At 37.7% G+C, this 27610-nt stretch overlaps 1 protein-coding gene across 4 annotated transcripts in view; it reads right to left on the bottom strand.

Annotated features, from left to right (window-relative positions):
* Positions 1-27610, bottom strand: part of GALK2 (galactokinase 2) — a 154720-nt gene that overhangs the window by 78941 nt on the left and 48169 nt on the right. For all 4 annotated transcript variants that reach the window (XM_070797572.1, XM_019968862.2, XM_019968863.2 and 1 more), the window contains one exon: positions 25654-25800. In XM_070797572.1, coding sequence (XP_070653673.1) covers positions 25654-25800 — 147 coding nt within the window. The remainder of the gene's footprint in view (positions 1-25653; positions 25801-27610) is intronic.

Consider the following 27610-nt stretch of genomic DNA (forward strand, 5'->3'; position numbering starts at 1 on the left):
TATCCCAAGGTCACACAGCTCAAGGGTATAAGCTAGGAATCCAAGGTCTGGTCGACTCCAGAGGCCATGCTCTTCCCATCACACCATGCTGTGAGATGCTGAGCTGAAATCATCTTCTTTTCATTCCACCCTTAGGCTTCATGATCAAGTTCCTTTCCTATCTTTTGATCCCTTACCAATTTTGCTACTATTAAAATTAAGAAATTATATGTGTTCATCCAAACTCTAATCTCCAATAGGACTTCTAAAGCATCTGTATACTCAGTAGCCAAGAGAAATGTAATGAGAAATATTTTTTCCTTGGTTATTCACTTAGGAGATACCTGAATAAAATATTATTAAATTATTTTTAAATGGCTACATTATTCACTGCTTACTGGCTTCAGTAAAATAGTTCACAAATGTAGTGTTTTTCTAGTCTCACTCCTAGTATTTTCATCTTGAATTTGACCCCAACCTCTTGCTTTTATAATCAAAGGACTTAATAAGTTGCAAAAAAAGTCATAATAGTCTTGCTAAAATGCATCCCAACACTGAAAAAGTAAAACTTATAAATTGTTCAACACGCTTTTAAGAGAGTGAACTACTAAAATTTTAATAGGGAAAAATATTTTAAAAAATAAAAATTATATCTATAAAGACTAAGTCTAAAAATCAAATTTGAGAAATAGGAAAACTTGATAAATGAGACTTTCTTATGAGTTTTCATTAAATTTTTCAAAGATACTAAATTAAACACCATCACTTCAAGGGCTGTGGGTTATTTGCAAATTAGGTTATTGCTCGTAGTTTTAATGGCAGGAAATAAGCAGTGCAACTTTGAAAAGCTTCACAGTGATTTACAGTATATCTGAATCTTTCCTCAGAACCATGGGAGCAGGATTTCACTCTCAGTTCTCACCCTTACTTTTTTATTGTTCCTTTCTTTTTATTTTCCTTTTTCACTTATGAATTTATTTTAATTAAAACTAAGAGCTTCTACCCAGAAGTAAAAATGTGTGTGGTCAATGAAAAGCTTGGTTACTCCAGGATCTCAATCTAGTGAACACTAAAATTATAATGTTTATTTTGTCCAACAAATTCCCAATTGCCAAGTTTATTAAGCAAAGTAATTCTAGGAAAGAGAAAATAGAAATGTGGTGGGTACTTCCACAGGGATAAAAATATCAATTAGCAATACTAGGAGAGTCCTGTTACATTACTACACTATAACAAGTACCTTTCCCGCAGTGTTCCAATTTCATTAGGGTTTGAACATAGCTTTCTAGTGTTTTGTTTTGTTTTGTTTTCCAATAATGATTTATTACTAAAACCCAGAATCTTGAAAACTCCAACAGAAGATTTGGATCATACAAGCATGAGTTTAATTATTATTAGGCAACTCTTTAAAAAATCAGTCTTTTTTTATTTTTAAACTTTACAATATTGTATTAGTTTTGCCAAATATCGAAATGAATCCACCACAGGTATACCTGTGTTCCCCATCCTGAACCCTCCTCCCTCCTCCCTCCCCATAAGAAAAACACCAATACAGTATACTAACGTATATATATGGAATTTAGAAAGATGGTAACAATAACCCTGTGTACGAGATAGCAAAAGAGACACTGATGTATAGATCAGTCTTAAAAAATCATAGTCTTAAGAATTTATTTACCCGATAGACCACAGAATCCTAGTGCTAAAGGGTCCTCAAAGATTTAGTAGTCTGTATTCACTTATTATGCCAGTGAGGAAACTGAGACACAGAGACAAAGCCTTCCCCTTATTTACATACCTGGAGAGAAGTGGCAGCCTGAATCAGACCCAGGTCTGTTTTTCAGTCACATACTCTCAGAGTAAAAATAAATGCATTCTCCTATGAGAAGATACTGTTTTCTTTGGAACAAAGTATTCATGTTATGTTTTTCTTTAAGTCATTCAAATGTAATACTAATAACAGAGGGAAATGGCTATTTAGCATGTGATGGTAAGTGATAATTCACTAATTTAATCCAATCCAATTAATTGCCTCCTTTATACCAGATATTGGAAAGATGCTCACAAGAAAGTGATATGATCGCCTCTTTCTTGAGGGAGAGAAGTTTTTAAGATTCCTTTCTGCCAGACTGGGTGCACTTTTTTTATTCTCAACAGATCTGTATGTCCTTCAATACTAAAAAGGCATCTCCACTATCAATTACCAGTGCCTCGCTCAAGCCCTAGAAGGGCTGAATGAACCGGGGTCAACTACCTAACGACTATACCCTCCAAAAATTTTGTTGTGTTGTTGCTGCTGTCTTTGCTGTTTGGTGTTTTTATACCTTATAGGGAAGTAGAAGTAACATCAACATGTTATAAAAATAAAACCTGCCTTACCTTTTTTATATAACAGAATGTCAAGTAAATGATCCTCTAACTACTCTCCAAGAAGTCTCTGAGAGGTTAAGACTATGGTCTAAGAGGCTGGCAGTCAACCTTACTTTGTAGAGTTAAGTGGCCTGGCATATGGATCATTGTAAAGTTCTTTGAATTTCTCCAAGTGCCAAACAGATGCTAAACTGCATTATTCAGATTCAAAAGTACGTATCTTACTATTAGGAAAATATTCCTACTTATAATACAAATCAGTAGTAATTTTAGTTCCCTTGAATAAGCTTCTAAACATACGAGGTCAAACATGTGGTAGACCTAAGAGCTCTGGGGTTCATTTAATGAAGCAGGTGGCTTATTTCAGAGAAATCTTAAATCCCTGACTCTGTCAGGCTATTTGTGTCCAAGTGCTTTACTTCAAAATGAAATTAAAAGGGGTAGATTATTTTCAACTCAAGGAAGATAAAATTGAACATACATACATACAATGATCCCATCCTATCAGTTCAGTTCAGTTGCTCAGTCGTGTCTGACTCTGTGACCCCATGAACCACAGCACGCCAGGCCTCCCTGTCCATCACCAACTCCCAGAGGTTACCCAAACTCATGTCCATTGAGTTGGTGATGCCATCCAACCATCTCATCCTCTGTTGTCCCCTTCTCCTCCTGCCTTCAATCTTTCCCAACATCAGGGTCTTTTCAAATGAGTCAGCTCTTCATATCAGGTGGCCAAAATATCAGAGTTTCAGCTTCAACATCAGTCCCTCCAATGAACACCCAGGACTGATCTCCTTTAGGATGGACTGGTTGGATCTCCTTGCAGTTCAAGGGACTCTCAAGAATCTTCTCCAACACCACAGTTCAAAAGCATCAATTCTTCAGCACTCAGCTTTCTTTATAGTCCAACTCTCACATCCATACATGACTACTGGAAAAACCACAGCCTTGACTAGACGAACCTTTGTTGACAAAGTAATGTCTCTGCTTTTCAATATGCTATCTAGGTCGGTCATAACTTTCCTTCCAAGGAGTAAGCGTCTTTTAATTTCATGGCTGCAATGTATTTGTTTAAACATGACCAAAGTGACCTTTGCTCCAGAATTATCAGTTTAAAAGAATTCAAACAGAAAACTGGTTTGAAAAGGGTTGGATATTTACAATATAAAATATGTTAATGCTTTAGAGAGATAGAGAGAGAGAGAGTTCTTATGGAGTAATAAGATGATTAATGAATACTCCAGGAGCAAATGAGCTAAGTAAACATACAGAGTCAAAAAATGCAAGTGACTAACAAAAGATGTGGAAAAGTTGTTTAAACCATCTAATAATCAAACATATACCCATAATAGCATCTATCAGAATGGGAAAATTAAAAGATTGATAGAATGTTAGTAAGCCTGTGGGAAATGGACTCTCATGCAATGTTACTGCATATTACAACTGGCCCTTAAACAACATGGGTCTGAACTACACAGGTCCACTTATACACAGATATTTTTCAATAGTAAATGCTATAGTACTACACCATCTGTCTGTGTTGGTTGAACCCATGGATTCAAAGGAACTGGTATAGGGAGGGTCGATTATAAGTTATATGAGGATTAGCCAATGTGTTGTTCAAGGGTCACCTGTAAGTGGTAATATCTTTCTAGATGACAATTTGACAATGAATTTCAAAAGTTAAAGCAATCAGGAACAAGGCCAGGATGTCCCCTCTTACTATTGCTTTTCAATATCATAGTGGAAGTCCTAGTGAGTGCAGTAAGATGAGAAAAGGAGATGAAAGCTATGCAGATTGCAAAGGAATAAATAAAACTGTCTTTGTTCACAGATGACATGATTATCTAGGTTAAAAATAAATTTTGAAAAAATCAACCAAAAAACTCTTGGAACTAACAAGCAATTATAACAAGGCTATAGGATACAAGATTAATATACAAAAGTCAGTCACATTCTTATATAACAGCAATGACAAGTAGAATTTGAAATTTAAAACACAATATTATTAACATCAGCAAACAAAAAATAAAATACTTAACTAAATCAAATAAAATACAATCAGTACAAGGAAAACTAAAAAACTGATGAACAAAATAAATGAACTAAATAACTGACGAGATAGTCCATGTTAATGGATAGGAAGACTCAACAACGTCAAAACATTAGTTCTTCCAAACTTGATCTATAGATTCAATGCAATCCCAATCAAAATCCCAGCAAGTTATTTTATGGTTATCGACAGATTCTAAAGTTTATATGGAGGGGCAGGAGACCCAGAATAGCCAACATAATGTTGCAGGAGGGGAATAAAATTGGAGGACTGACACTATCCAACTTCAAGACTTACTATAAAGCTACCGTAATTAAAACATGTGGTTAGCAAAAGAAGAGACAGTTCAATCAACAGAATGCTACTGCTGCTGCTAAGTCGCTTCAGTCATGTCCAACTCTGTGCAACCCCATAGACGGCAGCCCACCAGGCTCCCCCATCCCTGGGATTCTCCAGGCAAGAACACTGGAGTGAGTTGCCATTTCCTCCTCCAACGTGTGAAAGTGAAAAGTGAAAGTGAAGTCGCTCAGTCATGTCCAACTTGTAGCGACCCCATGGACTGCAGCCCACCAGGCTCCTCCGTCCATGGGATTTTCCAGGCAAGAGTACTGGAGTGGGAGAGAGGCCAAAAATAGACTTACATAAATATGCTATGCTATGCTAAGTCACTTCAGTCATGTCCGACTCTGTGCGACCCCATAGATGGCAGCCCACCAGGCTCCCCCGTCCCTGGGATTCTCCAGGCAAGAACACTGGAGTGGGTTGCCATTGCCTTCTCCAATGCATGAAAGTGAAAAGTGAAAGTGAAGTCACTCAGTCATGTCCGACTCCTAGCGACCCCATGGACTACAGCCTACCAGGCTCCTCCGTCTATGGGATTTTCCAGGCAAGAGTACTGGAGTGGGGTGCCATTGCCTTCTCTGTACATAAATATAGTCAAGTGATATTTTGATAAAGGAGCAAAAGCAACATAATGGAGCAAAGATAGTCTTTTCTCCAAATGGTGCTAGAACAACTGCACATCCACATACCAAAAAAATGAATCTAAACACAGACCTTAAACCTTTACAAAAATTAACTCAAACTGGATCACAGACCTAAATGTAAAGCATAAAACTATAAAACTCCTAGAAGATAACATATGTGAAAACCGAGATCACTTAGGATTTGGTGATGACTTTTTAGATACAATACTAAATGCACAGTCCATGAAAAAAAGAATTAATTACCTAGACTTCATTAAAACCAACCATTTCTACTCCACAAAAAACAATGTCAAAAGAATAAAAAGAGAAACTACATATTGGGAGAAAATATTTGCAAAAGACATATCTGATAAAGGACTGTCATCCAGAGCATACAACAAACTCTTAAAACTCAATGATATGGATACAAATAGTCTGATTAAAAAATGGGCCTTAACAGACACCTCATCAAGGAAGATATACAGATGACAAATAAGCATATGAAAAGATGCTCCACATCATGTGTTACTGGGGAAGTGCAAATTAAAACAGCAATGAAATACCTATACACATCGATTAAAATCACCGAAAACCAGAATTCCAAACACTGGCAAGGTTGTGGAGCAGTAGGAACTCTCCTTCATTGTTGGTGAAAATGCAAAATGGTACACCTACTTTGAAAGACAGTTTGTTTCTTTCAAAATTAAACATATTCTTAACATATAATACATTCCAGTAATTGCATTCCTTGGAATTTACCCAAAGGACTTTAAAAATTATGTCAACACAAAAACTAGCACATGGATTTTACAGCAGCTTTATTCAAAACTAACAAAACTTGGAAGCAAGCAAGGTGTCCTTCAGTAGGTAAATGGGTAAACAAACTGTTACTAACATACAATAGAGTATCACCCAGGACTAAATGGAAATGAGTTATCAGGATATGAAAAGACACGGAGGAAATTTAAATGCATATTACTAAGTAGAAGAAGCCAATCAAAAAAGGTTATATAGTGTATGATTCCAACTGCATGACATTCTGGAAAAGATTAAACTATGGAGACTGTAAAAAGGTCAATTGTCACCAGGTGTGGGGAGGAGAGAAGAAAGAACAGGCAGAATATAGAGGATTCTCAGGGCTGTGAAACTATTCTGTATGACGGTGGATATACATCATTATATAAACTTGTCCAAACCCATACAGTGTACCACCTCAAGAGCTAAACGTAACATAAATGGTGACTACAATATGTCAATATAGGTTCATCACTTGTAACTAATGTACCCTCTGGTGGAGAATGTTGATAATAAGGGAGGCTATGCATGTGTGGAGGCAAGGGGTATATGGAAAATCTCTGTACTTTCTGGTCAATTTTGCTGTAAAGCCAAAATTGCTCTAAAAAATAAAGTCTATTACTAAAATGAAAATGCCTTTAATCCAATAATTAAGGAGAGAATTGATCAAGTGTGAAAAAAATCTGCATGAATATTCATCAGAGCCTTTTTTATAATAGTGGAAAGCTGGAAACAACCTAAATTTCCATAATAGAAGGTCTAGTTAAATAAATTATGGTAAGTTCTTGGCAGGTGAATTCTTTACCACTAGTGCCACCTAGGAAACCCTGAAAAATATTATTAACTATTAAACTGTATCTAATTATAAGACCAAACAAATTACGGTATGACATAATATTAAAGAAGAAAGCAATTAAAAAGAATCTACATTTGAAAGATTCTTTATGTATGCTAATACAGAACAATTTTAAATTTATATTTAAGAGAAAAATTCTCAACTTACATTTTAAGTGACCTATGTATATGTATATATACGTGTGTGTGTATATATATATATATTCCTATATTTACACACATAAAATGTTCTTATGTAAATCAGCAAAAGGGGAAACATATGCATATATTACAGTGGACAGAGTATTTCTAGAGGACTCACACAAAAAATCTTTAACAGTGGTTGGTTCTAGGATTGAAGGAAGCCTTACTTTTTTTTAAAAAGACACATAGAGGAAAGTATATAAAGTGTAAAGATCAATAATCTGTCACAAATAGAATGCCCCTGGAACCACCATTAAGGTCAAGAAAGAAGTATTTCCAGAACTCCAGACCCTTTACATCCCCACCTAATCATTTCTTTCCCTAATTCCCAAAAAGTAGCCACCATAATGAATTCTATTTTCTAATTTACAGAGAGTCATTTAGAGTCATTTACAGTCATTTAATCATGATTAAAATGTTAAATTTTATCAAATGCTTTCCTGTATCAAGATTACTACATTTTATTCTGTCAATATGGTAAATTACATTGATTTATTTTGATAAATGAAACTTGAAATTGTTGGAATAAACTCAACTTGGCCATGATATATTATCCTATACCCTATTTATTATCCCATTTTTACTGGATTAAATTTACTAATAATTTCATTAAGAATTGTCTGCATCTAAAATCATGAGGAAGATTATCCTGTACTTCCCTTTTCTTGTAATGTCCATGTCAGATTTGGTACCAAGGAAGCACATTTACTTTGATCTCTGGCCTTATAAAAGAAGCTGGGAAATGTTCTCTCTTTTCATATTCTTTGGAAGAATTTGTATATGCTACTTTTGTGTGATGTTCCTATTTTTAGGTTAACCCAATACCTACAACTAAAATGTAAATGAATTAAACCTAAGGACTATAACCTAGGGCTTTCTGTTTCCTAAGCATCCAACCCTTTGCTTTGGATGAGCAGAACTAGAGAAAACAATCATTATCTTGCCAAAGAGTATAAAATCTGCCAACCTATGAAAAAATATTCAACTCAAATTATTAGGCATACACATGAAAAATTATCATTCATTTCCATTCACTTCACATTTTAGGACATCAGAAAGATCACAGAACGCTGGGGCTGGACCATCTCCAGTGTGCTCCCTGTATCTGCAAAACTGAGTACATTGCACCACCGGTAACAGCATGGCAGTGTGGAAAATGCATCCACATACTGTGAATCGAATCTGTCTGAGCTGGAATCCAGGTAACTCCATTCATAAAGCGATTTGTCTTTGATCACATTATATAAATTCACTGAGCCTCAATACTTTCTTCTGCAAAACTGAAATAATAGTAATAATAAACCTGTTTTACAAAGCTACCATGAGGTTAGAGATGATGTGTATAAAACACCTAGGTACTTGATTATAAAAGGGGGGGTATCTTTTACTCTCACATAAATTCTAGTATAACTTTAAGTCCATATTTTCAGTAGTAATCTCCAAATCTTGGTGTCCAGAACGTATCATAAATAGTCTTCATCAGTTAACCTTTTCCCTTGAGTCACTTTACAGTTTAACTATAATAAATAAAGTTTGTGTCTACAAATACAGCTGTTTCCTTTCTGTTCTCATGGCCACCAATACACTTAAAATCTCATGCAGTTACAGACTCTTCCCTGACTACTAATTTATTTTCCTACCTTACCTACTTGCTTGCTAAACACTTGCCCTAAACTTTTCCAAAATCTCCTAACAGGAAGGTCAGAGGACTGGAGTATTTGGCTAATCTAACATTCAGCCCTGTGAATTTAAAGGAACAGCTGCTCTTACTCTCATTTTAGAAACAGAAGTTGAGGCATGGGGTCGGGGTGGGGGAGGTGGGAAGGGGGTTTCATACAAGTTATAGACCAAATTGGTTACAAAGGGGGACAAGTTATAGAGAGCCTTCCATTGTTCTGCTTACTGTATCAAATACTAGTCTGGGGCTCAGCACAAGGTTAAGGTTTGATCAATTGGCTACAATCATCTCTATTAAACATAAATGAATGGAAATATTAGATGACAAACCCCTCTGAATTTGGTAGGGTTATTTACCATTGTATTGTTATCTTTTATCTTTTCTCTGTATACCATAAAGGTAGAAGGTAAGGGCTATGAACATATGTGGTATATTAATATCACCTACATTGGTCCAGTTAATTCTTTAAATACTGAATAATGTTTATACTATTGCTGTGTGCAAGTCAAAGTTTGGAGACATCAAAACATGGTGACCTAATAATAAAAAGAATCTAAGAATTGCAACAAAAGTCCAAGGCACAACCAGGCATGGCTACAATTTTTAAGCAACAGTGGTTTCATTTGAAACCACTTGGAAACAGTGACCCTTATTCCTCCAAACTGTTGCTCCCTAATTAGTCTTGTTTGCCTCCGTTTATGCTAATAGTAAACATGCATTTAGCCTAAGAAAGGAAATGGGGAAAAAAAAAAGCAGAGGTGACCTAAACAACCTCCATGAAGCAAGGCTTCTAATCAAATAGCTTAGTCATATCATCCAAGTGAATCCAAATCAGTCAAAATCATTAAATAAAAGATTCCATTTCCAATACTACTCCTAAAAAAGACTATAATCAAAGACACAAACACTATCCCATGTAACTGAAAGAAACCTGGTTCTTTCTTATGATAATACAATATGAACAGTTTTATATTCACATAGTAACAATAGTAGCTTAAATTTTCAAACATTTTTTAAACACAGGCCACCCAATGCTGGAACTAAGCCCTCCTGGTTTTTGTACCAGTGAGCACATGGCTTCAGTCCACACTCAACACTTAATTAAGAGATTCTTTTCAAAGATTGTACTCTGGATGTATCATCTTTTCTGAGGCCAGGCTGCTGCAGTTCATTAGCAGTCAACATCTGGCTGGAATGTTTTAAAATACTATTTTCCTTAACCATTATATGGATGAGGTTTTTGTTATTCTAAGCAAAATGAAACAATGTCTTTGTATGGACTTCTAAACATAATAATTAGTGACAGTGCAAATTGTTTTCTAATTTTTCTTATACTGTGTAGCAAATTACTATTAAAACATTTAAATTGTAGTTTAAACCTTTGTATAATAGTGAGATTCTTTTCATTTTGTAATGTAGACCATGCCTTTACTTTTTAAATACAAGGTCTCGTTCTAGAGGCCAAGAAATATTTAACTTAAATGTAGTTACATGCAAAGAAAAATTATCTTTAAACTTTCTCAAGGAAACAGCTCTTAAAAACTCAGAAAAATAAAAAGTTGGAAATATCTGGCACAGAACTTTGGACACTCCAGTTACTTTGCTTGTGAACCTCAAAGGTCTCTTATACACAGTATGGATTTCAAACTTCAAAAACACTCCTCTGAAGAGTATCAACCCGTGTCTACACAATTAATTTGCCACTGAAATTAAGTTAACTGAATCTGTTCAGGGACTTAAGCAACTAGAAACATCCCTGTAGTCAACTAAGTTTTTAAAAGGAATTTCATGAGGCTGCATAAGACTTTTTAGGCCTCAGCTGACACATATTTACAAGTCTGGCTCTGAGAACTGTTATAATGCACTTATGGGCTCACTCTGCCTGAAATGCCCTTGGGCCCCTCCCAGGACTTTGTGTCAAGACACAGCTTTCTTTGCCTTTAAAATATTTTAGAACTCACCACTTACTTAAAATCTTCTTCATCCAACTTTACCAAGGAGCCATTCTTACAAACTTATTTCCCATTTACATATAAAATACTTCACCCCTTGGATGGGGCTTCCCTCATAGCTCAGTCAGTAAAGAATCTGCCTGCCATGCAGGAGACCGGGGTTCAATTCCTGGGTTGGGAACATACCCTGGAGAAGGAAATGGCAACCCACTTCAGTATTCACACCTGGAGAATCCCATGGACAAAGGAGCCTGACAGGCTATAGTCCATGGAGTCCCAAAGAGTTGGACACAACTTAGAGACACCACCACCACCTTGGATGAGATAGGCGCTCAACTATTAAGACTTTGGTTAGTATAGTATTCCACCGTGTGCACTCAAGTTCCATAAGGGCAGTGACTGTTCCTTTTCTTTTTCTTTTTCAAAAAATTGTTTCCTCTCTTGCCAGTATAAGCTACAGTATAGTGCCCCCAGCTGAAAGAACTCAAATCGGTGTTAATCCTATTTTGCTACCCTCAGCTCAGAGCCCTCCAAAAGCTTTGTTTGGCTTGGAATGAAGTTCAAACAAGACTGACCATGTGGCCTCTGGCCACCACTCTCAACTCTCCTTCCACCACTCTGCCTTCTCCCCTACTCACCGCACCCCATCCACACAGGCCTCTACTATTCCTGGAATGTGACCAGCCGCCTTTCACCTTAGGTCTCTGGCGTTTGTGTGCCTTCTGCCTCCTCTCTCTGCTCACTCCCTCAGGTATCACTTCAGATGTCTCCTCCTTGAAGGAGACTTCTAATTCCCTATCTAAAATAGCTGCTTCCCCTTTCTACAGCCTATTTTTCTTTCTAGCTCTCGCTGATATTATCTTATACATTCATTTGTATAGCTGTTCATTATCTCCCACCAACACCACAACCACCAGCATGTAAGTGTCATGAAAGCAGAGGCTTCACTGATTTTATTCACCTTCGGTACCTAAAACAATACCTGGCACATAGCAAGTGTTTAATAAATGTCACTGAACGGTTGCCTTCAGGACCCCAGTAGAGGAAAGAATTTGCAGGCAGAAGCCAATCAAACACACCTTACTGGCCAAAGCTGGTCTTTAGAATTGTAACCTGTTTTGCAAGCCAGCCAGCTGTCTCTAAGGTCCATAAGAGGAATATAGTCCTTCTTGGCCTCCAAGGACAACTCCAAAAACACACAGAAACTAGACACAAGTCTACAGCAACCTAAATCCTGAGCTAGCAAAGTAGGGGCACACCTTACAGAATGCCTCCCCAGCTAACATTTTCCTGATTGAACATCTCTTGGTTTGTTATAAGCTTCATAGACTGTATATATCTCCCAGGACAATACTTTTTAAAAGGTGCTTGTTTATTTAAGAAAAAAATATGCTTACATCCCCAAACCTAAATACTATTGGCCTGCACCCCACAGGCCTACAAGGCCTGTGTTTGCCCAATTTCAAGACCGAAGAAAGAGCCCCAAGTCAGCAACAGTGACATCTATGGTTTAATGAATGGGGAAGCTTACATGTCTGAAGCAGGGTCCTGGAGCAACACCCCACCGCATATCACGGTTGGCGGTAGCAGTCTTAGCTCCCGGGGTGGGGGGAAGGGGAGATGACAAGTTATAGGGGAATTGATGTCAGGTGAGCTCATTAATTACCAGGGAAACCAGTAGAAAGGCATGACTTTCACCACCCCTTTGATAAGAACAATCACCAGCTGGTGCCTGGGGCACAGATAGGAAGGTCAGTTATTTGCACAGGATACAAGTAAAACAGGGACTGTAATAGTACAGGTTGTACAGAGAGCAAGAGAACAGCCATCGTGAGTGGCCTGACCATATAACAACGCTAGTAAGGAAATAGTGTCTGTAATACTGGGACACCAGGCATCCACAGAGAAGACTCAGTGTACTACTATGTAAAGTAACTGCTTGTTAACAACCCTATTAATTGTTCAATGGTCAAGAAAAGTAAAAGCTCAGTAGTAAAGAATCTGCCTGCCAATGCAGGAGACACAGGTTCAATCTTTGATCTGGGAAGATCCCATATGCTGCAGAGCAACTAAGCCTGTGTGCCACAACTACTGAGCCTGTGCTTTGAAGTGCATGAGTTGCAACTATTGAGCCCAGGTCCCTCAGCTACAGAAGCCTGCACGCCTGTGCTCCATAACAAGAGAAGCCACCACAGTGAGAAGCCAGAGTACCCCAACTGGAGAGTAGGCCCTGTTCGCCACATCTAGAGAAAAGCCCAAGCAGCAATGAAGACCCAGCACAGCCATAAAGAAATAAAATTATTTTTTTTTAAAAGAAAGGCAATTGTTCTAAGTATTTTTCATTGTATTTCTAAGTTACTTATTTAGTGGGATTTTTTACTGTGTTTTTGTAACATTGTAGGAAATTAGATATTCTAAGTTGAAGAGCAACACACTGTAGTTTTTCCTATTTAAAATAATAAGAAATAGAACTCCACGTAAATGATTTTGTGCAGAACATCTGATTTTTTTTTTAGATGTTTTGATTTTTAGAATTGCAACCTGTTTCGCAAGCCAGCCAGCTGTCTCTAAGGTCCATAGAGGAATTTAGTCCTTTCTTCTTGGCCTCCGAGGACAATTCCAAGAACACACAGAAACTAGACACAAGTCTGCTGCTGCTAAGTCGCTTCAGTCGTGTCCAACTCTGTGCGACCCCATAGACGGCAGCCCACCAGGCTCCCCCGTCCCTGGGATTCTCCAGGCAAGAACACTGGAGTGGGTTGCCATTGCCTTCTCCAGTGCATGAAAGTGAAAAGTGAAAGTGAAGTCGTTCAGTCGAGTCCAACTCGTAGCAACCCCATGGACTGCAGCCTACCAGGCTCCTCCGTCCATGGGATTTTCCAGGCAAGAGTACTGGAGTGGCTTGCCATTGCCTTCTCTGACACAAGTCTATAGCAACCTAAATCCTGAGCTAGCAAAGTAGGGGCATACCTTACAGAATGTCTCCCCAGCTAACATTTTCCTGATAGAACATCTCTTGGTTTTTGATACTTAAACTTCATAGACTGTATGTGTGTATATATATATATATATATCAGTATAATACTTTTTAAAAGGTGCTTGTTTATTTAAGAAAAAAATATGCTTACATCCCCAAACCTAAATACTATTGGCTTGCACCCATTAAGCAAAAGATGCCTGCATGTTCTTGGATTCACCTCAAACCCACCAACAAGCCTCTCCCCAGGCCTTTCTGACTTGGTGACAGTCTAGCAGCTCATCTGTTCCCAGTCTCTAACTTTGACTCACGAAATCTCGTCTCATGTCTTCATCTTCTAGTTACCTTTCATTTCATTCACCTTTCTTCTCCTTTTCTTAATTTTTACCAAGGGAATATATGCATTTAATCTAAAGGATTGAAGGAGCTAAAAGGTTTACAACAAAAAAAAAGCAGTCCCTAGCTCTCACCATCTCATCTTCATCCTCAGTACAGTGTACCCAGAGTCAAACCCTTTCAACTAGCTCTTGCTTTAAATTATCAGATAATCTGAGTAAAATGCTATTGCCTAGATATTCCATATTAATTTCACCTACTGCCTTCTTATGATAAAGGAGAATTTTAGCTGTCTTACACCTACCTTTCCCCCAATCCTTCTCAATAAATTTATTCCAAAAAAGTTTGGTTAAATCTGTATTCGGTATATTAATTATTGAGATTATTGTTTATTTATGAGCCAAATAATGAAAAATAATTGATTTCCTTTCTGGGACAACTTTTCCTTATATTTAATATTGCTGAATTTCCTCATTTGCTTAGTTTAATTTGCACATCCAGCTAAGCCTTCCCATACCCTATAAAAACTCTGCAAAAATCACTCTCAATTTATTTTTCAACATAGTCAAATATGTCCGATTTATCAATTCTTTATTTTCCTGATAAGATTTATCACTTCCATTTTTTCTTCCCCCATCAGGTTCTAATCTGTACTGAGTATTTTCTAAGTTTCTGGGTGGATGTTTTCTAAGTTTCTAAGTTGCTGGGATTTCCCATCATCGATGTTCTATAAATACCCAACTCCTCTCTCCTGTATTAGATTTCCCATCTCCAAGTTCCCATGTCAACTTCTTTCTTGGTTCACTCCCAAGTTTTGGTTGATTACATGTTGTAGACTTTTAGAATTTGCATGTTTGAGAGTGTTTTATTCTATCCTTTTACTTGATCAGTTCATTTATCCTAAGCTAAACTTCATTCATATTTTGAAGACATTACTTTGTTGCCTTCCATCTTCCAAAGCTATTTTTAATATTTTCATTCCTGTTCCTTTGATTATGATCTTTTTTCCATCTTTTCTCTTGCTCTCTCAATCAGTTTTGAGTGTTTTCTACTAATATTCAAGTTTCAAAATTCCCAGACAATAAACTTTGGTTGGTTTTCTCTCATTTTTTAAATGGAAGGAAAAGCATCTTCTTTTTTTTTTTAACTGAGGAACACTTTCGGGTTTTTTTTTTTTTTCATTTATTATGCTGAATACCCTATGAGCACCTTTCAACTTGAAAATACATATTTTCATTTTGGAGAAATGTTATTTTAAAAAATAATAATTTTCTGGGAATGCCCTGACAGTCCAGTAGTTAGGACTTGGTGCTTTCACTTCAGTTGCCCAGGTTCAATACCTGGTCAAGCCATACAGCGAGGCCAAAATGATAATAACAATAATAATGATGATAATTCTCTAATGATTGTTTATTCTGTTTCTTCTTACTGGTTGAATATTGTATTTCCAGGATTGATTTGTAAGTTTTCTTATTTTTCTCTCTTTTATTGTCCATCCCTTTTTCCTACTTTATCAGAATTCTTCCAGCCTTTATACTGAACTTTTTTTTCAGCTATCATATTTTTAATACCCAAAATCTCTTTCTTACTGTTTGCTCCTTTTTAAAAAGTAACATTCTATTTTTTTTTCCAACATTTTACTCTCTGAAAACAACAGGATGATGTTGAAGGAATTTTCTGCTCTCAGTATTGTCTTCTGTTTCTTCTGAGTTCCTTTTTCCTTTGTTTACTTAATGTTGAAGGCCTTCTTCCAAAGACCAATTATCTTTTGACAGCCTATCATCCTTAAGAGTGAGTCACTAAAAAGCTGACTAGCAGCTTTGTAAATGGGTTTCTAAAATGGTCAGAGAGTAGCTGGCGAATTTTGGTGGAAGGGGGCCACCAAATGTCAGTATTTATGGGTCTTTCCTCCAGGATGGTTCATCAGGGTTTAGTTTCCTCTGAGAAGGATCTTCTAATATCCCTGCTGGGGTTTGGAGTGGTAAGGCTGCCAGTTATGCTACAGCTGATCAGAGAAAGGGAGTTGTGCTGTTCAGAGGCAGAAAGTCCTTTAATCTCCTAGTTTTCAATTCTATTCTGGTCCAGCCTTTCTCAGTGCTCAATGTCCCCAAGTCCAGATAATCTATTTCTCCAGAGACTCCTACAAAGGTGGTGGGAAATGGCTTCCTTATTTAGCCAGGTAAAAGTGGGCTCTGAGGGTCTGGCTGCTCTTCATAAAGACTTTCAAATAAATTTCCACTCACCGTGTCACCCTGCTTCTTGCGATACCCAGTGCCTCTAATTCCTAAGCCTTTCCAGAGAGCTGTGAGTCAGCTTGCTTTCCATCTGCACCACTCTCCACAGGCACTTGGCTTTGACCTTTCTACCACTCTGCTAAGTCATGTACCATCCTTACACCCACTTTCCATCTTTGTATCTTGTGGTTTAGGGTTATTTATTAATATGTCTCCTTGATTTATCAAAGATGGAGCTTATGCCTTCTTTTCTTGCTTTCCCTATTTGGAGATGATTTTTTGAGAAAAGAATAATGAATGAGGGGTAAAGAAAGAGAGTAGGTATCTGTTTATTCAGATGGTGGCTCAGAATCCGCCTGCAATGTGGGAGACCTGGGTTCAATCCCTGGGTTGGGAAGATCTTTTGGAGAAGGGAACAGCTACCCACTCCAGTATTCTGGCCTGGAGAATCCCCATGGACAGAGGAGTCTGGTGGTCTATAGTTCATGGAGTCGCAAAGAATCGGACATGACTGAGCAACTAAACACGGCAGAGTCATCTTGAAACTAGAAGTCTATAGTATTTTCGATTTCACAGATCTTTTATCACAACATAGTCTTCTGTCAGTTCCACTTTAATTCATAATTTGTCTTCCAGACTTTCTGGGTAACTAACCATCTTATTTTACTGGTTTCAGATATGCAACATTTAGTTATTAGTAAATTAACAAGTTCCACACCTATCTATCATATCCCATTTGTAGTAACTGTCGTCTGCAATTGAATAGGGTACTGAATTTACATATAACTGGGAGGAGACTGTTTATTAATTGAAAGGGCATTAGTTACCAGTGTCTCATGGGCTTTTGGAGAAGGCAATGGCAACCCACTCCAGTACTCCTCCCTGGAAAATCCCATGGACAGAGGAGCCTGGTAGGCTGCAGTCCATGAGGTCGCTACGAGTCGGACATGACTGAGCGACTTCATTTTCACTTTTCACTTTGATGCATTGGAGAAGGAAATGGCAACCTACTCCAGTGTTCTTGCCTGGAGAATCCCAGGGACGGGGGAGCCTGGTGGGCTGCCGTCTATGGGGTCGCAGAGTTGGACACGACTGAAGTGACTTAGCAGCATGGGCTTTTTCTTATTAGATAGGCTGACCATTCTTTGCTTGCCTTCCTGTCCCTCCATTCTCACGCTTCTCTGTACCACCAGGAAACTGATTTCTGTGAATAACTTCCCTAGCCGTTCCCAACTCACATCTATTCCCACCCCTTTCACTCTTTCCCTGCCTCGTTGCATTTCTGGCAACACTACTCTATAGCTGCAGCTCCTGAAGTATAATGGCTTCAGGTTTTACAGGGAAACCCTTCCATTCATTTCCTATGAAGACACTGACTGATATATAAGCAAAAAAAAAAAAGATTTTGAAATAACTCATCTCTAAAGTCCCTTGCGTTCTTGTGTTCTATAATTTTTATAAGAGTCAAGTATATACTTGGCACTTATCTAAAGACTTTGGGCAAATTTGGGGCTTCTTTTCAGTCAAGATTTCTTCTTACTATAGCAAAGAAACTCTTCAAACAAATATGCTCAGGCCCTAGAAAATATAAGCACTGTCAGTATAACTTAGACTAACATGAAAAGTTAAGACATACATATTGTTCCCTTTAAGCAAGGGAGTGAGATAGTCCTGGTAAAGTACATTTGTTTTTGTTTTTAATTTTTAAAAATTTAGTACAATTGACATACATTATACCAGCTTTCAGTTCAGTTCAGTCGCTCAGTTGTGTCCGACTCTGCGACCCCATGGAATGCAGCACACCAGGCTTCCCTGTCCATCACCAACTCCCGGAGCTTGCTCAAACTCATGTCCACAAGTTGGCGATGCCATCCAACCATCTCATCCTCTGTCATCCCCTTCTCCTCCTGCCTTCAATCTTTCCCAGCATCAGGGTCTTTTCCAATGAGTTAGTACCTTGCATCAGGTGGAAGAAGTATTGGAGCTTCACCTTCAGCTTCAGTCCTTCCAATGAACATTCAGGATTGATTTCCTTTAGGGTTGACTGGTTGGATCTCTTTGCAGTCCAACAGACTCTTTAGAGTCTTCTCCAACACCAGAGTTCAAAAGCATCAATTCTTTGGTGCTCAGCTTTGTTTATAGTCCAACTCTCACATCCATACATGACTACTGGAAAACCCATAGCTTTGACTAGATGGACCTTTGTCAGCAAAGTACTGTCTCTGCTTTTTATATTAGCTTTAGGTTATGATATAATGATTCAATATTTGTATGTATTATGAAATGAAATCATCACAAGTTTAACATCCATCACTATACCTGGTTACACAATTTTTTTTTCTTGTGATGAGAACTTTGAAGATTTACTCTCTTAGAAACTTTCAAATAAGAAATACAGCACTATTAACTATAGTCACCATGCTGCACCCCCATTACGTATTTATTTAACTGAAAATTTGTACCATTTGATTTCCTTCACCCATTTCACCCATCCCTCACCTCTGGCAACTACTAATCCATTCTCTGTACCTATGAGCTTGGTATTTTATTTTTACTTATTTTTCTTTAGTTGGTGGCGGTCTAGTTGGTAAGTCGTGTTCAACTCTTGCGATCCCATGGACTATGCCCGCCAGGCTCCTCTCTCCATGGGATTCTCCAGGAAGGAATACTGGAGTGGGTTGTCATTTCATTCTCCAGGGTATCTTCCTGAGCCAGGAATCAAACCCATGTCTCCTGCATTGCAGGCATATGATTTACCAACTAAGCTATGAAGGAAGACACCACATATAAATGAAATCATTGATACGACATTTGTCTTTCTCTGTCTGACATTTCACTTTAGCGTAATGCCCTCAAGGCCCATCCATGTTGTCACAAATGGCAAAAGTTTATAGCTAAATAATATTCCATTGTGTATATACACACACATACACACATCACATCATCTTTATCCATTCATCCATCAATGGTTATAGGCTGTTTCCTTTTCTTGGCTATTGTAAATTATGTATATGGGAATGCACATATCTTTCTGAATCAATGCTTTCCTTTTCTTCAAATAAATACCCAGAATTGAAATTGCTGGATCATATGATCCAACCAGTCCATTCTGAAGAAGATCAGCCCTGGGATTTCTTTGGAAGGAATGATGCTAAAGCTGAAACTCCAGTACTTTGGCCACCTCATGCGAAGAGTTGACTCATTGGAAAAGACTCTGATGCTGGGAGGGATTGGGGGCAGAAGGAGAAGGGGATGATAGAGGATGAGATGGCTGGATGGCATCACTGACTCGATGGACGTGAGTCTGAGTGAACTCTGGGAGTTGGTGATGGACAGGGAGGCCTGGCGTGCTGCGATTCATGGGGTCGCAAAGAGTCGGACACGACTGAGCGACTGAACTGAACTGAACTGATGACAATTTTTAATATTTTTTAGGAATCTCCATACTATTTTTATAGTGGCTGCACCAATTTACATTCCCACTAACAGTGAGCAAGGATTCCATTTTCTTCACACACTCATCAACACTTATTAGCTCTTATCTTTTTTATCATAGTCATTCTCACAGATATGATATCTGATTATAGTTTTGATATTCATTTCTCTGATGATTAGTGATGTTGAGCATCCTTTCCTGTGCTTTTTGGCCATTTGTATGTCTCCTTGGGAAAGCTATTCAGATCCTCTGCTCATTTTTTAATTGGATTATTTGGGTTTGGGCTTTTTTTTTTTTTTGCTATTGAGCTGTATGTGTTCTTTATATTTTTTTAATATTAACCCCTTGTCAGATATATGATTTGCAAATATTTTCTCCCTATTAGTAGCTTGTCTTTCCATTTCGTTGATGGTTTCCTTTGCTGGCACAAAGTTTGATATAATTCCTTTGTGTTTTGTTTTTTTGTTTGCTTGTTTTTATTCTGTTTTGTTTGCTTTTGTCACCTTTGCTTTTGGTGTCAAATTCAAAAAATCATCACCAAGACCAATGTCAAAGAGCTTACTGTTTAGGTTTTCTTCTACTACTTTTATGGTTTTAGGTCTTGTATTCAACTCTTTAATATATTTTGTTTTGTTTGGGGGGTGTGGTGTAAGATAAAGGTCCATTTTCATTCTTTTGCATGTGACATCCAGTTTTTCCAACACCATTTACTAAAGAGACTGACCCTTACCCATTGTGTTTTCTTGGCTCCTCTATTGTAAACTAATTGACCGAATATGCATGGGTTTATTTCTGGACTCTCTATTCTGTTCCATTGATCTATGTATCTGTTTTTATACCCAGTACATTTGCTTTTTTGACTCTGAGACACAGAGACAGCCAGAATTAATTCCAAAGTTACAAGGTTTCTTTTTATGTCCTATTCTTCTTTTCCCTTAGATACTCCACCATGAGAAGGCCAGGAAACTGTGAAAAATAAGTTTTACCAACCCTCCCTTTAAAAAGAATGAATTCCTTGACCTCTGTCCCAACCACAGACACCAGATTATCTCTTTTCCAGGCATATCTAGACTTTTTGTATCCACTGAAGTTTTCTACTTTCTCACCTCTCATAGATCCTTCAATTCATTCCTATTTTAAGCTGCTCTTGTCAAGGTTTTTTTCAGCCTCTTTGATGCTAAATTCAATGTATACTTCTGTCTTACTTAACCTCTCTGCTACTCTTTCATGAAATATTATTTTCCTTATCTTTGCTGTTACCTGACTTTTCTACTTTTTCCTCCTAAATGTCTGATTGCTCCTCAGTCTCTTCAAGTGGACATCTCTTCCTCTGTCCATACCTCAAATCTTCATGCTTTTTGGAACTCTGTCTTAGTCTTCCCTATCTTTCTACCTACATTCTTCCACTGGATGGTCTCCTCCACTCCTATGGCTTCAGAAATCAATTACATACTAATGACTCTCAAGTAGACCATGTCAAGTCTGAATATTCCTCCTGGCTTTCAGAGATACTGTTTGTAGCTAAACACTAGGTAACTCCGTCAGTGTGCCCACAAATTCCTCATACTCATTTTGCTTTCCCTTCAAACCTAATTTTTCATCTATATTCCTTATCTCAGTGAAACATACCAAGCCAGAGACCTGGGTATAATCCTTGACTCCCTGGGTTCCACATCCAATAAATAATCAAGTCTTATTGATTCTGTCGGAGACATACCTTAAATCTATCATCTAATTCTCTCCCCATTCTCACTGCTACTTCCGTATAAGTGGCATCTCTCTACTGCTAAGACAATTATCCTCAAGTCTAGACCTTATAATAGACCCAGGGCAATCTTTTCAAAATACAGATATAATCAAGTTATCCTCTTCCTAAAGTCTGCAATGGTTTTACAAACTGCTATCCAAATAAAGCCCAAATTGCTCAACATGGTTTACAAGGCCAACATCTGGTCTCTTACCCTGTATTTCAAATTATTATGTGTCAGTTAAATTAAGCCTTTTTTAGTTCCTCCAACAAGCTATGATCACTCTTACTCTAGACATCTTCACATGATGTTTCCTCCCCCTGTAACATGACTATCCAATGTTATCAGTGTTATCCTGCTATCAGTAGTTCTTTTTTGGCCTATCAGTACTTCTTCACTAATATCTATGAATTACTCTGTCTCAGCTTAGATGTACTCAGTTCAGTTCAGTTCAGTCGCTCAGTCGTATCTGACTCTTTGTGACTCCACTGACTGCAGCATTCCAGGCCTCCCTGTCCATCACAAACTCCTGGAGTTTACTCAAACTCATGTCCATTGAGTTGGTGAGGCCATCCAACCATCTCATCCTCTGTTGTCCCCTTCTCCTCCCGCCTTCAATGTTTCCCAGCATCAGGGTCTTTTCCAATTAGTCAGTTCTTCACATCAGGTAGCCAAAGCAATGGAGTTTCAGCTTCAACATCAGTCCTTCCAATGAATATTCAGGACTGATTTCCTTTAAGATGGACTGGTTGGATCTCCTTGCAGTCCAAGGGACTCTCAAGAGTGTTCTCCAACACCACAGTTCAAAAGCATCAATTCTTTGGCACTCAACTTTCTTTATAGTCCAACTCTTACATCCATACATGACTACTGGAAAAACCATAGCTTTGACTAGATGGACCTTTCTTGGCACAGTAATGTCTCTGCTTTTTAATATAGCTGTCTAGGTTGGTCATAACTTTTCTTCCAAGGAGCAAACGTCTTTTAATTTCACGGCTGCAGTCACCAGCTGCAGTGAATTTAGAGCCCCCAAAAATAAAGTCTGTCGCTGTTTCCACTGTTTCCCCATCTATTTGCCATGAAGAGATGTGACAAGATGCCATGATCTTAGTTTTCTGAATGTTGAGTTTTAAGCCTACTTTTTCACTCTCCTCTTTCAATTTAAGAGACTCTTTTGTTCTTCTTTGCTTTCTGCCATAAGGGTGGTATCATCTGCATATCTGAGGTTATTGATATTTCCCCTGGCAATCTTGATTCCAGCTTGTGCTTCATCCAGCCCAGCATTTCTCATGATGTACTCTTCACATAAGTTAAATAAGCAGGGAGAGAATATACAGCCTTGGCGTACTCCTTTCCCAGTATGGAAACAGTCTGTTGTTCCATGTCCAGTTCTAACTGTTGCTTCTTGACCTGCATACAGATTTCTCAAGAGGCAGGTCAGGTAGTCTGGTATTCCAATCTCTTTCAGAATTTTCCACAGTTTGTCGTGATTCACACAGTCAAAGGCTTTGGTGAAATCAATAAAGCAGAAATAGATGTTTTCCTGGAACTCTCTTACCTTTTCAATGATCCAGTGGATGTTGGCAATTTGATCTCTGGCTCCTCTGCCTTTTCTGAAACCAGCTTGAACATCTGGAAGTTCACGGTTCACGTATTGCTAAAGCCTGGCTTGGAGAATTTTGAGCATTACTTTACTAGCATGTGAGATGAGTGAAATTGTGCAGTAGTTTGAGCATTCTTTGGCATTGCTTTTCTTTGGGATTGGAATGAGAACTGACCTTTTCAGTCCCGTGGCGACTGCTGCATTTTCCAAATTTGCTGGCATGTTGAGTGCAACACTTTCACAGCATCATATTTTAGGATCTGAAATAGCTCAACTGGAATTCCATCACCTCCACTAACTTTGTTTGCAGTGATGCTTCCTAAGGCCCGCTTGACTTTGCATTCCAGGATGTCTGGCTCTAGGTGAGTAATTACACCATCCTGATTATCTGGGTCATGAAGATCTTTTTTGTACAGTTCTTCTGTGTATTCTTGCCACCTCTTAATATCTTCTGCTTCTATTAAGTCCATATCATTTCTGTCCTTTATTGTGCCTATCTTTGCATGAAATGTTCCCTTGGTATCTCTAATTTTCTTGAAGAGATCTCTAGTCTTTCCCATTCTATTGTTTTCCTCTATTTCTTTGCATTGATCGCTGAGGAAGACTTTCTTACCTCTCCTTGCTATTCTTTGGAACTCTGCATCCAAATGGGTATATCTTTCCTTTCCTCCTTTGCTTTTCACTTCTTTTCTCTTCACAGCTATTTGTAAGGCCTCCCCAGACAGCCATTTTGCTTTTTTGCATTTCTTTTTCTTGGGATGGTCTTGATCCCTCTCTTCCTGTACAGTGTCATGAACCTCTGTCCATAGTTCTTCAGGCACTGTTCATCAGATCTAATCCTTTGAATCTATTTCTCACTTCCAGTGTATAATCATAAGGGATTTGATTTAGGTCATACCTGAATGGTCTAGTGGTTTTCCTTACTTTCTTCAAGTCTGAATTTGGCAATAAGGATTTGATGATCTGAATGACAGTCAGCTCCCGGTTTTGTTTTTGCTGACTGTATAGAGCTTCTCCATCTTTGGCTGCAAAGAATATAATCAATCTGATTTCGATACTGACCATCTGGTGATGTCCATGTATAAAGTCTTCTCTTGTGTTGTTGGAAGAGGGTGTTTGATATGACCCCTGTGTTCTCGGCAAAACTCTATTAGATGTACTATGTTCTCTAAATCTGGATTAGATCTGCTCCCATAGCACACTAGTATCCACTTATCAAACTCTGGTATAGTTGCCTATTCACTCATCTCTATTCCCTTTTTTAGATCATAAGTACTATTAATATGAAGGCTAAAACTATACCTATTATATTACCAATGCCTTGAACATTAGCTGGCACAAAGTAGGCACTAGGGAAGCAGTGATTGAATGATAAATGAATAAACAAATAAACCACCAGATTAAACATAGCACCAGTGGAAGCAGATTTTACACATGGACTTTCTTTCCCTTACTTTCTCTCTTCTCAAGAAACAAATAACAACAAATTAGTTACCCTTACCTCCAAATAAGCAATTGCTTACAAAGGACTAATTAGTGCATAGTTACAATGGCAGTTAAAGAGAATTCTATCTGAGCCTTTGCTTTCTTCTTCATTTTTCTCTTTCTTCCTACAAATAAAATTTCTGAACTGAAAGTTTAAGCAAATCAAAGAAAGACATGCAGCTGACTTTCTCTTGATCTGCCTGTTGCCCAGTCTATATTCCTAGACATCTATGAATGTGGTAGTACATGTACAAGAGATAAAAAAGAACATATGATAATATTTTTTTTGAACTAGACCTCCAAAACATTAATTAAAGCTGAGCATACCTACTCTGAACTGCGAAATCAGAGATTTATGTGACCTTGTAAAGTTGAGGCTTTCTGACCTCTTGTAGAATTTATGTCTTCTTTAAATAAGCATTTCCTCTTTGCAATGAAGTATTTTTTTCAAGTTTATTTTAGTGACTAAGCTGCTGGTATAAATAGATATGTTATTCAGTTCCTTTATTGCCTGGTTTTCACCCTTTTTACCCATTTCTTGTCAAATATTTAACTGAAGGTTTTGGGTGAAAATAAGCAGGCCCAATTATGAAGGCTAGAATTTCTTCCCTGAAGTTCACTTGTTAATAAGGTGATTTAAAAAGATCTCCATGCATTCAATCTCTCCACTTAATCTAAGAGCATTTTGATACAGCTCTTCACATATTTGCTTACTGTTTGGAAGGTATCAACTACCTTGTAGTTTATCACAAGCAGAACTTGCTAAGTTACAACTCATGCCCCATGTGTACAGTCCTTTCAGGTAAGACAAAGTTTTTCAATCAAACAAAGGCATTCTAATTTTGAGATTTGAACTCCAGGAGTTGGTGATGGACAGGCAGGCCTGGCGTGCTGCGATTCATGGGGTCGCAAAGAGTCGGACACGACTGAGCAACTGATCTGATCTGATACTAATACTTTAGAAAGAGAGGATTCTATCAGGTTAAATCTTTCAAATTGGTTACCTTGGATAAGTTCATGCCCAGCACTGTGAGTGTCACCAAGCCAGCACAACAGACCAAAGCACTGGAGCTGGAGAGGCCAGAACTCGGTGGGATGTTTCCATCTACCAAGCAGTTCATTCCAGTCAGGTCACTGAGACCAAAGTGTTCCTAGAATAGAAGGAAAAATAGCACTAGTAACTCTGCTTGGATTCAAGGAGTAGCAGAAAGTTCTTTCATTCCTCAGAGAGCAAAAGCCTCACAATGGACTTATTATGCTACTTATAGAAACAACTTGTGCAATTCAATTTAGTTGAGTCCATACGTGACATTTTATTTAATGGCTGTTGGCCACAGGGCTCTATAATTTGAAGACTAATTTTTACTTTGTTGAACAAAAAGCTACTGATCCATTTCCTAAAATTGCTTTGAATGGTCTTTTTCACGAATATGAATTGATTTAAACAAATATGGAGAAATGTTAAACAATTATAATTCAAGTAGCAAGACAAGAAATACACAATTATTACTGAGGCAGGTTAAATCTCTATATAGCACATCCCAACACTCTGTCATTGTAAAAGTCTAACACCAAGCAGTGGTTTGCTTCTATGCAGTATTCTATGTAATACTTTTCTTCAGAGGACCTTCCAACCTTTCTCAGTTCTATTTTATTTATGGAAAAACCTAGGTACCAAAGAGTAAGAGACTTTCCCAAGATTACATATAGGGAAATGGAAGTAGGACTGAGGTCTCTGATTTCTGGTTGAGAACTTCCCCACTGCGGTCAGAAACCTGGGCCAGCATACTGTCACTGTGATTTAACATAAGTCAGCGATATGAGGAAATCCAGATTTTTACCCGAGTTTATAGATACAATTTAGCCATATGGTAGCTTTCAAGACAGCCAAATTAGAATTCAGCCACAAATGAGAATGCAGACTCTTAAAGCAGGGAAACTCTATTTCTACAAAATAGGAAAGTCCAAAAAAATAATCAGACTCTGATCTCAAGATGGAAAGCTCTAAGATACATAGATTAACATGTAGGGTGAGGACACTTAGGATGATATCATATCATATCCTTTGTGCTTTGGGATTAAAAATAAATTCAAGGTCACTTCCTTCTCAAGAAAAAGTACCACCATGTTTACAGATTATTCAAAGGGTTCAAGACCAAAGTACAAAATACTATTATATTACATAATTATGCATTTCATCATACATATTGTTCTAGGGAGAAATTTCAATAAACTAGATAAAATAGCCAAAGTAACAACAAAACTCTGCAAATAAAAGACCAGTTTTTTTCCTTTTTTTTTTTTAATCTCTTTTTCCCCTAAACTGGCGAAACTCATCCACCACAAAAGAAGAGATTTAGTTGGATGTATTTTTCTTCTTGATTTCAAATGATCTAAAAATTTCCTTTCCAGAAATATAAATTATAAACTGAAATATTGCTGCTGCCAATGCCCTTTCACACAGAACATCAGACAGCTTGTTTAAAAAAATCCTTGGAGAATGCTATATATTTAACCATAAACTGATCCACAGGGTGTCTTGAATGTGAATCATACTTACAAACTTATCACGCAATGTTTAAATTAAAATGTACAACAGATTCAAAATGCAAATGGGCTTTGCCAAATTCAGAAATAGTGCTATCCCATAAGGATAACATGTTCAATTTAATATAAACAGATTATCCACTGGAACTTTCTAGTATTTGAATTTGAAGGTTTCTAAAAGGCTAACATTTAAATTACTTCTCTGCCAAACATTCATTACACAGACCTGCTTTTGCACGTAAGCTGTCAAATCAAAAGGGAAGGCTGTAAGACCTGAAATTCTCAAATACAACACAAGGCACATTTGTTCTTTTGGTCACTTTATCCATATGCTACAGAAGGCATGTTGCTACAAGAAAGATGAAATTGTATTTGCCAACAAATGTTTCCAAATACTGTAATTCCCACTAATGC

Source organism: Bos indicus, chromosome 10 (assembly GCF_029378745.1).
Source record: "Bos indicus isolate NIAB-ARS_2022 breed Sahiwal x Tharparkar chromosome 10, NIAB-ARS_B.indTharparkar_mat_pri_1.0, whole genome shotgun sequence".
Lineage (NCBI taxonomy): Eukaryota > Metazoa > Chordata > Mammalia > Artiodactyla > Bovidae > Bos > Bos indicus.